A 14,498-nucleotide genomic window follows, 5' to 3' on the forward strand; every position below is an offset into this window, starting at 1 on the left:
TGAGACAGTGCTCTGTCAATGAACTTAGACCATGCTAATTGTTTTAGGCTATTTGGTCTGGTCAGCAAGCTCTAGAGAGCTGCCTATTTTCCCTCTGAAGCACTGAGATTACAAGCGTGCACCGCTGCCCTGGTTTCTTATGTGGGTGCTGGGAATCTAAAGTCAATTCTCATGCTTGCCTAGCTAGCCCTTCACCAACCGAAACATCTCTCAAGCCCAGATATTTTTCTGAGGATGAACAATGTCAAGATAAAACCCTGTATACTTTCACTCCAAATAACAAGTTTGCTGCAGTGGAAAATTGTACATAAAGAGTTGATTATAGGGACAGGATAGTGACCCATGCCCGTCATCCCAGCACTTGAGAACCTGAGGATAGGGCCTGCAGTAGTGAGTTTTAGGCAACCTGGACTGCAAAGTGACCTTGTATAATAAGTAGTTGATTATGGGAAGTTGTGTGTGCCGTGTGAAACTCAGTTCTTTTACATAAATTAAAATAAAGAACACCATTATTAATGTCTTTCTAGTCTGTAAATATTTGGAGATACTCTTCCACATGGCACGAGCAGTCTGACCACCCAGTGAGAAAACATATTGGAGCTGTCACTAATAGAAGCTTGGAGTGATTGCCTTAGTCCCTCTTAGAAACCACATCAGCCTCCACAGCAGCAGCCAGAGTGAACAGCAGGAAAAGCTTTGCTGTTCTCATCTGTTTGTGGTGGCCTGGGTTTTCAGAATATTGTAATAAAAGAAACGCAATTTTGCTTAGAACACTGAACTTGGTAATGTTGCATGAAAAGATTCATTCCATCCAGAAATGGTTGAATCTGATTCATCTTTTGAATTAATAAATGAGAAGCAATTGTTTACCTCAATGAGAGATATTTAAAACATTGTTGGAGTTACCTCAAGACTAAGACCCTGTATATACCAAAGATGACCCTTTGCCTGCACCTTACAGGTGCTGAGGTGGCAGATGTAATTACAAAGTGTGTCCCACAACACCGAGATAAAATATTATTTTGTATTGAAACTAAAATATCTATCATGTAGCAACATGAAAAATAAGTCAATTAGATTTTGTTGTGTTTTTGTTGTTGTTGTTGTTGTTGTTTTAAGACAGGTTCTCTTCTGTAGCTTTGAAACCTGTCCTGGAACTTGCTCTGTAAACCAGGTTGGTCTCCAACTCAGAGATCTGCCCACCTCTGCCTCCCGACTACTGGGATTAAAGGTGTGTGCTGCCACCACCACCCAGCTCAGTTAATTAGATTTTAAAGAAATGTTTACATTTACAGAACTTCAGAGTACTACTGTACTGTGCCATAGAAGACAGGAAAAGTTTTGAATAAACATGATTTAAATCTGAGATAAGAGTAGCTTGACTTGGTGTGTATAAGGAAAGTTAAAGTAATTAAGGCATAAAGCAGTCTTTCCCTTTTACATCACTGTTTCTGTGTATAAATCACTCAGGTGCCAGCTGTGCAGCAGCCTTCAGAATTGGGGAAGGTGCCCTGAAATACTTCCATATGTGTATGTACTGTTTTTTGGGGGGGAGGGGACAGTGTAGACTGAGCTGAGAGCCTCAGACATGCTAGGCAGGTAATCTGCTGCTAGAGCTATGTAACCCCAGCCCTCCAACGCCTTGTTGTGTGTGGGCCACAGTAGACTTTGACTAAGATCTAGGTCGTGTCGCTTAGACTTTAGCTGTAGCATACCAAGAAGAGTTCCTTACTGCAGAATAATGGCTTGGCTACAAAAGAGAGCCAAAAACTAATTTCTGGCACAATTCACTCACTGGCTGACTTCTCGCCGAAAGCACTGTTGGTGTGTCTGTAGCATCAGTGAATGATGAGAGTTGGTGATTGTACAGCTTGTGAGGGATCAGGTTGGTGAGCGAGGTAGAGATAAAGCAGGTGACAGTACTTGTCACACAATCCTTGAACCAGCAGAAGAACCGACTCCAAGTTGTCCTCTGACCTTCACATGCCCAAGCATACACACGCAGACTAATATAATAAAGGTGCACTTGGCAGTTGGTTCTCTTTCCACCATGTGGGGTTCAGGGATTGAACTTGGGTTGTCAGGTTTGATAGCAAGTGCTTTTACCCACTGAGCCATCTTGTTGGTCTTCATCACATTTCCCCAGTTGGCAGCCCCTGACAGACAGGGAAACTCTCTCTTACCACAGCAGGCAAAAAGCCTGTGACTGTTTTCAAACCATGTGTCCCCTAAACTGATTTAAAGCCTAATAAGGACTCAGTTATGTCAGTTCAAGACATTGTCGACACCTAGACAGCACTGCTGCCCTCGTTGAACATGTCCTTCCTTTTCCCCAACAGATATAACTGGTGCAGTGCAATCCAAGCGAAGAAAATCCAAGTAAGCAAGCTGGAAGATGACTTGATACTTGTAAATGTGTGTGAATTTTACAAAGAGCAATTTTCAGCTGTGACTTTTTAAATCTTTCTGTACAGTTAGTCATTTTAATAACTCGATCCTTTTCCTAGTCCCTGAAACCTGTCTCATAAAGTGTAACGGGGAGCAGCCCTTTTGGTGTTGCGAAATGAAGTTCAAGGCTTCTAAAATGTTGCCATGTATTGAAAGAAGCTAATGCCATTATAAATGTTATTAGTTTCACATTTCTTAAGCAGCCTAGAGTACAGGGTGAACATTTATAGATCTTCTAATGATGTATTGTGCAGTGGAAGTACTGTGTGTGAATAGCAGTAGTGGGGCAAAAAGCAATCTTGTCATTTGGAAATGTTGTAAATAATTTTATTATATAGTGTTTTGGATGTATTTGTTGTAGAAATGGACCAGTGAATAAAGAGAATCTAAGGGTTTGTACAATGTGAAATATTGAACGTGTTAAATAAATGTCTTTGTCATAGAACTTAAAAGTATGTTATTGGAAAGAGTAAACAAACTTTTCTTGTTAGTCATAGATGAGTAGACACAGCCTTCTTTGTAACGCTTTGAACAAGCCAGAACTGTTTAGCAACATACTGGAGATCTTGTGTGTGTGTGTGTGTGTGTGTGCGCGCGCGCGCACGCATGCGCGCGCATATGTCTAATTTCATTGGTTTGCAAATTATCACCAAGTATGGTGGCACACACTTGTAATCATAATGCTTGGGAAGCAGAGACATAAGAATCACAAATTAGCCAGGCGGTGGTGGCATATGCCTTTAATCCCAGAGGCAAGTGTATCTCTGTGAGTTTGAGACCAGCCTGATCTATAAAATGAGTTTCAGGAGAGCCTGGGCTGTTATATAGAGAAACCCTTCCTCGAAAAGCCAAAAAGAATCACGAGTTCAAGGTCATCTTCAGCTACATCAAGTTTGAGGCCAATTTGATTTTTAGAGGCAAGAAGCTGTCAGCAACATAGATGGCCACCTCATGCCTGTGCTGCTCCATTCAGGAATGCTCAGACTGACCAGCAAGACTATCTTAGTTAGTGTGATTCTGCAGTTAAGTAGGAGCTCCTTGTCCTTGCTGTAACCCAGCGCCTGGGACTAAAAGAATGGCCCCGTGTCTGCCGTGCTTCCACTCTCGTTCCTGGATTTCAGATATCTTCATATGTGTCTTCAGAGGGTCTTCTAAAAACAGTTTATGAGTCAGACCCTATATTGTCTCTTTCCAGAGAACTTATTTTACCCTCTTCCTCTCTTGTATGACAAACCAGAGCCAAAGCCAGCCTAATAATAATACCCTCTGCCTTGACTATACTTGAGATTATAGTGTTTCTCATACTTTAGCTCAACTCAGGCAGAAAACATGATGTGCTTTAAATAGATTTTTATTTGTTTATATTATTTTTTCTCCCATACAGGAATAGCATTACAATCTAACATTCAGAATCCTGTTACACACATACACAGGCATGCCACATGACCAGGTCGAGGTGGTTGTGTCCTTGAGTCTGTCGACACATCACAACATGGTCAGTCAAAAGATTTTTCATTTCAGCCAGTCTCAACACAAAACACCCAACAGAGATGCACTCAACTTGTTGGTTCCATTTGGAACTAGGTGGTAGGGCAAGAAGGTATTAGAGCAGGCTGTGGTTTGTCTGCATTCAGTCCCCTCACACAAAGCTACATGGATCTTGAAAGCCACCCAGGAGCTCTGGTAGGGTCCTTGTTGCACCTAAGACATTATAGGTCACAGCAAGTTGATCAGAGGGTTCCAGGCTGGGGAGCAGGCATACTCCAGAACAGCACCAAACTGCACTCACACACACACACAGTGCCCTGCTGGGGCTAGACTGGCAAAGGTTAGAAAGTGACACCAGCTCAAGAGAACCACTCAGACTTATTGGAGAAAGCTGGAAGTTGCCCTTTGATGTAATCGGGACTCACTCTAGAAACAGGTCCCTCTGACATCCTTAGTTTTGGCAAAGTGCTGGTAGTATTGACATTAATACAAACTGGTACAAATTTCTCTAGGGTCTCTGAAATCATCAGTCAAGACAGACTCTCTAACCTCCTCCTGTCTAGGGTTGCATAGGACTTTGTGAATTCTGGTTCCCTTGTGTATTCAAGTTCTGTGGTTTAAGAAAAAAAAAAAATCCTGAAGCATGCTCAAGGTGAAAGGCACATACACAGTCAATACAGTATGACAAGGTCTGATGCTTCAGGAGGCAGACGAGCAGGAGACTGAGTAGTGTTGGTTCTTAAGAAATCTATACACAATTAAAATATTGCCACATAAATGCTACAGAATCTATAGGAAAGTACAAAAGAAAAATAAGCCTTGCAACCAGTCAAATGAGAGATTGGAGGGTTCTAGAACTACAGGAGCGTCTAGAAATACAGGGCAGAGGTGAGGCCTTTTGAAAGTTGAGCCAAATGCCCTATCAAACTTCCCACAGCAGCAGGATCATGGGCACTTGCCCAGGACTGAGCCTAGGCCCTATCTGGCAGTGAGGAATAGACAAGAAGGGCTGGAGGGAGTCACAGCTCTTGGAAGTGCTGACGATCCTAAGCTGGCTGGGAAGTGACCTTCAGATAGCAGGAAGAGTAAGTGTACTAGGTTGTAAAGGACTTGGGGCAGGAACAAGGTTATCAACTACTAGGGCCCTAATAAGCTGTTGTGAGGTTTTGATCTGCGTATAGTTTGCATTTGGCTTATCCTTGGGCTAGGAGTCCAAGCTTCCTGTCCCCATCCTGGGGACACCCTCTCCCATCCCCACATGAAGCCTGGTGAGAAAGCATCAGAGAGGGCAGCTACTTTAACCCTCGTAGGAATGCAGTTTTATCCAACCCCAGTGTGGGTCTGAGGCCCATAACCTGGAGCTGAAGTGAAGGGAAGACCTGTGTTAATATGTAACAGGAAATCTAAAAGTTCTGAGGAAGGAAGAGCACACACTTAAAAAAGGACAGCTAGAAAGAATTGGAAACAACTTGGGGGCATCCCAAGAGGCTGTTGCTGGTGTCTGAGCCCCACCACAAGAAGGGGGAAGCTGGCTACCCCATCCCTGTGCTCTACCCAAGAATTCCTTAACTCCAGATAGTTAACTAGAAAGGGAAGAGAGACCACAGGGCACCCAGAGAGGAAGAGCCCTGAGGGAAAACATTAAGAAGCCTCTTGAAGGCCCTGAACTTCTGTAAGAAAAATTTGGGAACTGGAACACTGAGGCTCCTGGCCTCCTACCCAGGAGTGTTTATTAGCCAGCTATATTGAGCAAAGTATGAAATATAAGGCCAGAGGCAAGGTGAAGGCAGAGCTGTCAGTCTGGGGATGACTTTACCCCAAAGTTAGTGTCCTTCAGCATCATCCCTCTGCATTCTTGGGATATGTACCCTTTTCCTTGCCTGGAAGGCCTCTGGCCTGTGTCTCTCCTAAGCTAATTCTAGCACCTTGGGCATATGAACAAAGATGGCCAGGATGTCAGGGCCTTACCCAGCTTCTACTCCTGGGGTGGCATGTCAAGGTAAGGTGACAAGGTACAAGCCCTTCGAACTCCAGACTCACTGGGAAGTGGGGAGGGAAGGGCTCCTGAAGGGGACAGATTTCAGGAAAAATCCTGGAAGGCAGGATTATAGGAAAAGGAAATGGGGGCAGGCTCCAGGCTCAAGCCTAAGACCAGGGCTTAGCTCCTCTGACCAAGCACAGTGCCTGCTCTCACAATGCCCTGCTCGCTACTGTTTCTCCTTCCATCCATCCCTGTCTGCACCTCCCAATAGGCTGCCTGTTTCCCTCTATTCCCTTCACCTTAACTAACTTACAACTCACTGTCCTCCTCCACATACTTAAACTTTCTAGGCCTAAGCAGCTCCAAGGAGCTCAGCCCCCAGGGCAGGTTGGGGGGAATAAAATCAAAACCCTGTATCTGACACCTGCCTACAGGGTAAGAACAATGGCCCAGGCCTGGCAGGTTGTACCTGGTCAGGATTGGGAGGGAATTGGCAGGAAGGAAAAAGGGAAGGGGAGTGGGAGCAATTCCTAAGGGAAAAGATCAAGTCTTGGAAAGGAGGAGCTCAAAGTGGAGAATGCGCCACTTTGGTCAGTGGGAGAGGCTCTTAGAAATCGGGTGCGCTAGGAGGACCAAAGTGAAGAGGAGAGAGACAAGCACAGGGGTCTGAAAAGGAAGCATGGCAGAGTAGGAGTGGGAGTGTGACGGTGAAGAATCCGAAACAGATGGGGAGAGTGACCTGGGATGAAAGAGACTAGAAGGTGAATTAGTTCAGAAACTGAGAAGTCAGGGAGTAGAGGGCCATCATCCCACCTCAAACACTTAGGAAGGAGGGAGCTTGTGGTATCCAGATGGAGGCAGGCGGACCCTGGACACCCCTTGAGCAGCACACTGGCTGCTGCCGAAGAGGCAGATGGGACCGGGAAACTGCGCGGGATTCGAGGTGCAACAGGGTGCGCTCAGTAGTTGAACTGGCGCTGGCACGGCTGGTAAATGAAGCTGCCCTGGTGCTTGGGCCGGCGCGAGCGACTCTCCCGAGTGCGGTTCTGCCGCTGTAGCACTTTAGCATTCAAGGCGTGGCGCTCTGCCCGCTGCCGGGCTCTCTGCAGCCTCCGCACCTGACCGGCCTTTTCCAGCAGCACAGCTCGCCCCGGCATAGCAGCAGCTGCGTGGTGCAAGGCCCTGGGCTCCCGGCGGGCAGGCGCCAACTCTCTGCAGGGACAGAGTACAAACGTCAGAAGGGGACAGGGGGCTGGTGTCTCCCACCCTGTCTCTTCTGGGCAGAGTATATGATGCCCTAACTGAGGGGTACCAACTCTTCCCTCAATCCCAGTTAGAGATGTTTCTTAGCTAAACCGAACCCCTAATCAAAACAAGCCCCACTCTACACTCTGGCCTAGCAGTTCAAGCCGGTCCCAATCCCCTGGAGCTAAGACTCTCCCAAGTTCCACTTTAGCCATAAGGCCACGTCTCTCTCCCATCAGTGACCCCTGTGAGTACCACCTTTGTCTCAAGGACACTCCCCTGCTAGGCGGACAGTCTTGACAGCCTTCAACCCACTCACCCATCGCTGAGGTCCTGGTCAGGCAAGGCAGCGTCAGGGTGAGGGGAAGGTGGCCCAGACTCCAGCACTATGGTGCTGCCGGTGACATAAACGGACATGCTGGGATGCTCAATGAGGAGGTCCTCCAGGGGGTTGCTCTGGAGGCGGGCCGGCCCAAGACCGGGCCCCTCTGCAGTAAAACAGGCGGGAGGGGTAACAAACCAGCTCTCGTCCATCAAGGAAGGTGCGGGTGGAGGGCGGCCTGCGGGAGCAGGAGAGGCCCCAGGATTTGGGGGAGCTGTGTAGCTGTCTATAGGGTGTAGGGGGAGGGGTCATGCGGAGGAGAGGGAGCAGCGGGAGTGGGACACACACACACAGACCGGACACGGGATGGGGAGAGAAAGGGCATCGTTAGTCAGACCTGCAGCCCTGTCCACCGTGCCCAGAGAGCACCTGAGGGCCAGGTTTTGTACCCTGCTGCCCTAGGGGGTTCCAGGTGTAAGCCCCAGCAAATCAGGAGACAGACAAGGCTTTCAGGAGAAGGTCTGTACTACTTTACCTCTAGGCTCTATCTCAACTTCACTTGACCCACTAGGCCTAGGGGGACTCCAATTTCCAAATAGCCCTTCCCCTCCATACTGCAAGGCCTCCTTTCCTTAGGGTACCTTCATAGGAATCAGAATTCTGGTCCCCTGACTCAGGCCTCACCCTGCAGGTCAATGATGAGCCAGCCATCCACTTCATCCTCCTCTGAGACGAAGGCCCCAGGACAGTTGGAGTCTTCAGGAGGCGAAGGAGTGCTGAAGAAAAGGCTGGTAAAGCGCTGGAACATGGTCAGCGGGTAAAGCAACCTCAAGGGGGCGCCCTATGGCAGTGCAAAAACCTGGGAAGCACAGAAAGAGGTTAGCACCACAGACTAAAGTCTACCCTTGCTGGCTGGGGGACAGGGCTCCAGCCCCCAGCATCCAGAGCAGTGATAATGGAGAAGCATTGGGCAGGCTCTTGAGTGTGCTTTTCTGCTCTCAGTAGATTTTCCAATGTGAATTTAGGAAACTGTTGTATCTTTGTTTTCTTGTCTGTCAAACAAGACCAGTAGCCCCCTAATAAGAACTAAATGGCTAAACACTATGTGTTTAGAACAGTGCCTGAGTACACAGTAAGCATCCAATAAGCTAATAAACTTGCCGTTACTACAGGTTGCTTTGGGGATATGGAAGAAGTGATATATATGACCAGGCTTTGCCAGGGAAGGTCTCTAGAGGATGGAACAGCCAAGCTGGGCTTTGAAAAGTAAATAGGAAATTTCCATCGAGGGAAGAAACTGCCCTTACTATCATCATCATAAAATTAACATTCATGCGCCAGGTACTACACTAAGCCACTTCATCTGTTTTACCTTCCGTAGTCCTCACAACAAAGCATAGAATCGGAGCAAGGTATGAAAGTACAAGCCTGTAACTTAGTACTTGGGAGACAAAGACAAGAGGACCAAAAAGTTCAAAGTCAGACATGATACGCCGCATCTGTCATCCTTGCAAGGTGGAGGCAAAAGCATCAGGAGCTCAAGTTCTGCTTTGGCTAAACAGTGAGTTTAAGGCCAGTATGAGCCACATGGGACCCTACTTAAAAAAACAAACAGTCCTTGGCTATATGGCATCTTGTCAAAGGGAACAGAAAAGGAAAGAGAAAAATAAAACAAGGCTCAGAGAGGTAAGGTAAGCCCAAAGTCTCACAGCTAGTAAAAAAACAACAGTTAGTATTTGAATCCAGACAGCTAGTGGCATCCATAATCACTATCGTCCACTCCTGTCTTTTCTGGATGTCTGTCTAGACATTTTTAACTTGATAACTATGGCTGTGTCTAGGTGTATTTTTCTAGGAAAAAAAAAGATCTTGTATTTCAGCAAGATTTTCTAAGCAGCAATCTTTGGCCCCAGAGACCAAGAATAGTTATAGGACCCTACGTGGTTTGAAAAGAAACCACACAATTCTTGCAACAATCTCACCACGGGACTAGGCAACCCTCAACTGTGTACTCCAGATGAGGTGTAAGAGCCTATGCCTACAGGCCCTCCCCCCCTCTAACCCCCTTTCCCCACACTCTTGTCCAAGGACAGCATCTCTGGCCAAGACAGAGAATATTGGGTAGGCTGGCCCTAGTAAGACATGTCAGTGGTAGGTGATGATAGGAAAAGGAAGTAGTTAGATCCAAGGAGCCCAGAAGGATAAACACAAGGGTTGGATCAAGACCCAAGCCTTCAGACGGCTCTTCCCTAGACCGAGACAAGGAAGTAGTCCCCTGTTCTAGAAATGGAGACCTTAAAGTAATAACCTTAATCTATCCAAAAAGCTACAGCTTAGTGGTGGTGAGGCAGTGCAGAGTATATATAATCAGAAAAGCCTCAAGAGATAAAACCCAAGAGCACAAGGGTGCACAAGAGGCAGGGAGATCAGACAAGTGCCTTGCTCCAGCCGTCACCCTTCTGTCTATCCACGGAAAGATGTGGAGATCCTGGCATCGAGCTTCAGCATGCACTTCTCAGGGGTCCCACTGTATCTGGCCCTGCAATGAGCCTCAACTGTTGACATGTTGAGAGAGGTAAGAGAGGCTGAGAAGAGCAGCTTGCTGGCAGAGATCATACAGGAGTCAGTGACAGCCAGGAGAAATGGCAGCAACCAGCCCACCCCTGACTGCCCACCCCTCTCCCCCTTGATCACTAGGAGAGCCTCCTGGGTTTTCTTTCCTAGCCTGCTGGCTTCCTGGTTCTCAAATTCCTGGCTCTCCTCCAGTTAGAACCTTCCCTCAATGCTACAGCAGCTGTGCCCAGAATAGCACTTGAGCCCTAAGTCACCCCTAGCCCAGGCCATTCTTGACCAAACCCCAGCCTGGGAAGAGGCTCCAGATCCAGCCTCCATAGCTACTCACTTGGAAAGTAAGACACATTCTCTCTGCTCCTCTGGAAGCAGACTCAGGAGCTGGCAGAAGCTCTGCAGCCACCGCACTAGGGAAGGTCTGGGTCCTCCCAGCTGACAGCCTGGGATCTGACAAGGTGGTGAGAGGCCAAAAGAGGGAACTCCCAAGTCCTTCTCAACAACATCTGCCCTGGAGACAGCTGGAGGCAGGCAACTAGTGACTCACCTTTCTGTGGTCAAAACAGCTGGGAGACAGCAATTTATTGGGCTCTATAGCAATTTATTGGGTTCTAAGTCGAGAGAAGGCAGAGAAGGTCAGGGCCTTGAAAGGGACCCAGTCTTCAGAGACCTCCTGGAAAAAGGTCCAGCATCGGGAAGACAAACACCCTGTCAAACCGGGTGGTGCTGAGATAGGGTAGATATATAGCTTGTTATTTGAACTGAGCTTGTACTATGCATTTGCCCACAGCCAAGGAACCTATCACTCATTGAGTGTGACTCTAATTGGCTGAGATCTCCAGTAAGCTATGTCTCTCTGGGTATCAGTTTCTCCTTCCATGAAGTGGGCTTTAAGACCCTCACTATTTGTAGGCTGAAAATGACATCAACTAAAGCTCTGCACACATGTCAGGGATTAGAAGGATGTTATTATGTTGGGGGGAGGAGCCTGAAGACAGAGGGCATCCGCTACCATCTGGTGCTGTCTCAGGGACCTGGAGTCTGAAGCCTCCTTCATCCACCTACCACACTCTCAACTTAGATCGTGCTGTGCCGTCCGACCCTTCCTCAGGTCGCAAGGAAAAAGCAGGTGAGAAGCCGGACCCCAGTTCCTAGATTACCCCGGGAAACCGCCGAGTCCCCTCAGGTGCCGCTAGTCTTTCAATGTCTCTCAACCCTCGGCCGGGCTCGACACTGCGCCCACCGGGTCACCAGAGGACAAGCACCCAAGCAAGCCTGGAAGGCGGGGCTGGCCTTGGTGACGTCTCAATGTCATATGCAAATAAGAAACGTCACGGCCCACCGGCTTGGGGCAACCAATAGGGAGCCGAGAACGCAGCTCCAGCGGCCGCCGGCGGAGACAGACAAAGAACCGGAGAGGGGGGCGCAGGGCGTGTCCTGGGGTGCACGGAGCCCCCAGCCCCGCGGTCGGGACTCACCTGGGGCGGCTCCGGCAACCGGTGCGCTGAGGTAGTTGTGCGGCCGGGCGTCCCCGGGGCGCCGGTGCTCACAGCCGGGACCACATACCCGGGACTGGCCGGGAGGCGGCGGGGCTCTCAGTCGGATGCCCAGAGCTGCTGCGGCCGCTGCGCCGGGGCTCACGGCACAAATCCGAACGCTCCAACAGCTGATTGTGACGTCACAAAGGGGCCCGCCCGCTCGCGTCAGCGGCCGTGGAGCGGCGGCCAATCGCAGGCGTCGAATGTTCTTTCCCCGCCCCTCCGCGGTTCGCCAGCGGGTGGCTGTAGCCCGGGATCTGCGCCCTGAACCTCGGGCTGAGTGGAGGTGATGGCCCGAATTCCCTGCCCCCAGTCACCCACAAACCTTGCACTAAAAACTATCCCCCCCATTCTTCTGCAAAGATTCGATATCGCTGCTCTTTCTGCACATAGCCTTGCTCTTTCCCTTGCCCCAGTGCTCCGCACATCCGTTCGCCTGCCTGTACCTGGGGGGTACAGGAGGAACCCCCCACTACGCACCATCTGTAAGTCCCTTTTGCCCCGCTCCTTGTCCTTTACTGCTGTTCCCCACTCTGCCCTTGCCTGCTTTCCCTCTTCTGTCTCATGTCATCCTACACGTTTTCTATTTTCCCCATCTCTTTTTCCCCCCCGCTGGGCTAAAGCGGACCTTTCCCCTTCCGCAGTTACAAAGGAGCACCTGCGCGTGTGGGGGAGCTGGTGGGGCTGACGGGAAATTTGGCCAGAGGAGGCCTTGGAAAGAAATTGCTCTAAGCTGAATAAACATCGACCTGGAGACAGCTCAGCCCCAGACCGTTTACTTAAACACACCTTATTTCGTCCACGTTGCTACCGGAACAGGACAGAGCAGTGACAGGACAGTGATTGTTGGTCCTGGTTTACATATGGAAACACAGAATACAGGCACAAGCCTGTAATTCCAGCACTTGGTAGGTCCAAGAGTTGAAAGGCAGCTGCAGGAGATTCTCGGAGAGAGGAAATGGGGCGAGAAGGGGGCAAATCTCTGCCAAATCGCCAGCTGACATTGAACACTTACCATATGCCAAGCATTCTGCTGCTTTTTAATCTTCAAACTAACCCCCAAAGTTAGGCAGAATCCTCCTTTTACAGTTGAAGAAACAGACCAGGAGAATCTAAGGAACTTCTCAAGGTAATTCAGCCGTACTCAGTGACAGAGTCAGGTGCTGAATCCACAGGGTCACTCTACCTGCACCAGAGGATCTGAACTCCAGGATCCTAACATCTCCCTAGAGAGATATGGCTTCCAGTCCTGTGTCTCAGCTGTGAGATTCCAAGAAAGTCGTTACCACTCTGGACCTTAGTCTACCAATCCTGCTGACATATATATTCAAACTTAGCGCTAACAGAGAGAGTTTTCCAGGCTCTTCATCCCCAAGATTCTGCCAAGTTAGTGTTTCAGGCCCCAGCTTGTGCAGTGGCCTCTGAGATATTTAGAGAGAAGCTTCAAACTCCCGTCCTGGGGATTTCCAGGCTAGAGCATCTGAATCTCTAAGTAGAACAGATCTGGCTCAGAGAGCTGTACATTTGGCCAGCAGGAGCTGGTTCAGAGCTCTATGCTTTGGTGATTTCAAGAACCCTGGCCCAGCATGGCCAGGCAGCCCTAAGAGAGGACTGAGCCCTGCCAGGCAGAGGGCAGAGCCAGAAAATGATACCCAGAGGCTTGGGGGGAGGAGATGGTTAGCACTGTGTTCCTTACACTAGGGTTTCCAATGTACCCTCATTTGTGCAAACCTGAACCTCTGCCTAGCACAGCCACTTCCCACTAATCCCATACCCTCTGTTGACGACCTTGCTGACAAACTAATCCCTAACATGTCCCTCCTGCCAGCACACTTATTTGCTCTAGAACCTTCTATTCTATTCTCACAGAGTCCCACAGTCCCAACAGCATTCATTGTTCTTCACAACCCAGACCAGGTTCTCTCCAGTACCCTCTTCTTTCCTTCTTCTCAGTGCACCATGTGCTGGTTAAACTCCTCTGTCACCTCCATGATTGTGCTGAAGTGCTTTCCTCTTCCTGAATTGCCTTCTTCGTGCCTTTCTAACATTCTTTCCTGTCTTCAAAATTCTTCTGCTCTTTCTCAGAGGAAGCCACTCTTGCCCTCCTCACGTGTCAGAGACTGCTTTGATGGACAGTCTCATCTGTTTGTTCAATAAATGGTAGGTAGCTGAGTGTGTGGCTTGTACCTGTAGTCCTGCCTGCTGAGTGCCTAGGAACAGCCTGGGCAACACTGTGAGTCAGTGTGTACAAATGGGCTCCCTGCCCTCTGTGTGTGTGTGTGTGTGTGTGTGTGTGTGTGTGTGTGTGCGTGTGTGTGTCTCAGTTTTTTGAGACGGTCTCACCATGTAACTCTGGCTGGCCTGGAACTCGCTATATAGATCAATCTGGCTTGGCCTCACACATATCCACCTGCCTCTGCCTCTCAAGTATTGGAATTAAAGGCATGTGTCACCATACTCTGAGAGAGACCCAATTAAAAATGAAAACACCAGGCTGGACGGGCTGCAGAGATGGCTTTGCGGTTGAGAACACTGGCTGTTCTTCCAGAGCTCCTGAGTTCAGTTCCCAGCACCTGCATGGTGGCTCACAGCTGCCTATAATGGGACCCAGTGTTCTCTTCTGTGTAGGCATGGTACAAATTAAATAGTTTTATTTTATCTGGCTGGAGATCTGGCTCAGCAGTTAAGCACACTGACTGGTCTCCTGGGGACCCAGGCTTGACTCCCAGAACCCACACAGCCACTCACAACCATCTTAACTCCAGTTCCAGGGAATCTGATGGCCTTTCTGACCTCTGTGGGCACCAGGCATGCATGTGGTACACAGCAGTGCACGTGAGAAAAACATCCATACACATAAAATAAAGATAACTTTAAAAAGGCTGGCTGGTGGTGGCGCACGCCTTTA

The 14,498-nt window shown here is 48.9% G+C and overlaps 2 protein-coding genes across 12 annotated transcripts in view; one reads left to right on the plus strand and one right to left on the minus strand.

Annotated features, from left to right (window-relative positions):
• The window catches only part of Ncoa6 (nuclear receptor coactivator 6), an 88,613-nt gene extending 85,713 nt beyond the window's left edge, over positions 1–2,900 (plus strand). For all 7 annotated transcript variants that reach the window (XM_087911085.1, XM_087911084.1, XM_085697171.2 and 4 more), the window contains one exon: positions 2,340–2,900. In XM_087911085.1, coding sequence (XP_087767211.1) covers positions 2,340–2,383 — 44 coding nt within the window. In that variant the 3' untranslated portion in view covers positions 2,384–2,900. The remainder of the gene's footprint in view (positions 1–2,339) is intronic.
• An 883-nt stretch (positions 2,901–3,783) lies between these two features.
• Positions 3,784–11,717, minus strand: Tp53inp2 (tumor protein p53 inducible nuclear protein 2). Of its 5 annotated transcripts, none has more exons than XM_048431545.3 (4): positions 11,531–11,717; positions 8,169–8,343; positions 7,482–7,650; positions 3,784–7,129 (listed from the first exon to the last, which is right to left on the minus strand). In XM_048431545.3, exons 2-4 carry the CDS (start codon positions 8,290–8,292, stop codon positions 6,877–6,879), a joined length of 546 nt encoding a protein of 181 aa, XP_048287502.1. In that variant the 5' UTR covers positions 8,293–8,343; positions 11,531–11,717; the 3' UTR covers positions 3,784–6,876. The 5 variants fall into 5 exon arrangements, with proteins under 5 accessions (XP_048287502.1, XP_048287498.1, XP_048287501.1 ...); XM_048431541.3 differs by having other exon boundaries at positions 7,482–7,770; positions 11,531–11,714; XM_048431544.3 differs by lacking the exon at positions 11,531–11,717 and adding an exon at positions 11,213–11,449 and having other exon boundaries at positions 7,482–7,770.
• Between the last annotated feature and the right edge of the window lie 2,781 nt (positions 11,718–14,498).

The sequence above is a fragment of the Myodes glareolus genome, chromosome 10 (genome assembly GCF_982192425.1).
Source record: "Myodes glareolus chromosome 10, mMyoGla1.1, whole genome shotgun sequence".
NCBI lineage: Eukaryota > Metazoa > Chordata > Mammalia > Rodentia > Cricetidae > Myodes > Myodes glareolus.

What these genes read in the sequence shown, in the direction of transcription:
- Tp53inp2 (XM_048431541.3), bottom strand. Translation starts at nt 8,292, where the DNA reads ATGTTCCAGCGCTTTACCAGCCTTTTCTTCAGCACTCCTTCGCCTCCT. An exon ending in GCTCATCATTGACCTGCAGG is followed by an intron (nt 7,771 to 8,168) that starts GTGAGGCCTGAG and finishes TACACCCTATAG; the next exon opens with ACAGCTACACAGCTCCCCCA. An exon ending in GACCAGGACCTCAGCGATGG is followed by an intron (nt 7,130 to 7,481) that starts GTGAGTGGGTTG and finishes CTGTCCCTGCAG; the next exon opens with AGAGTTGGCGCCTGCCCGCC.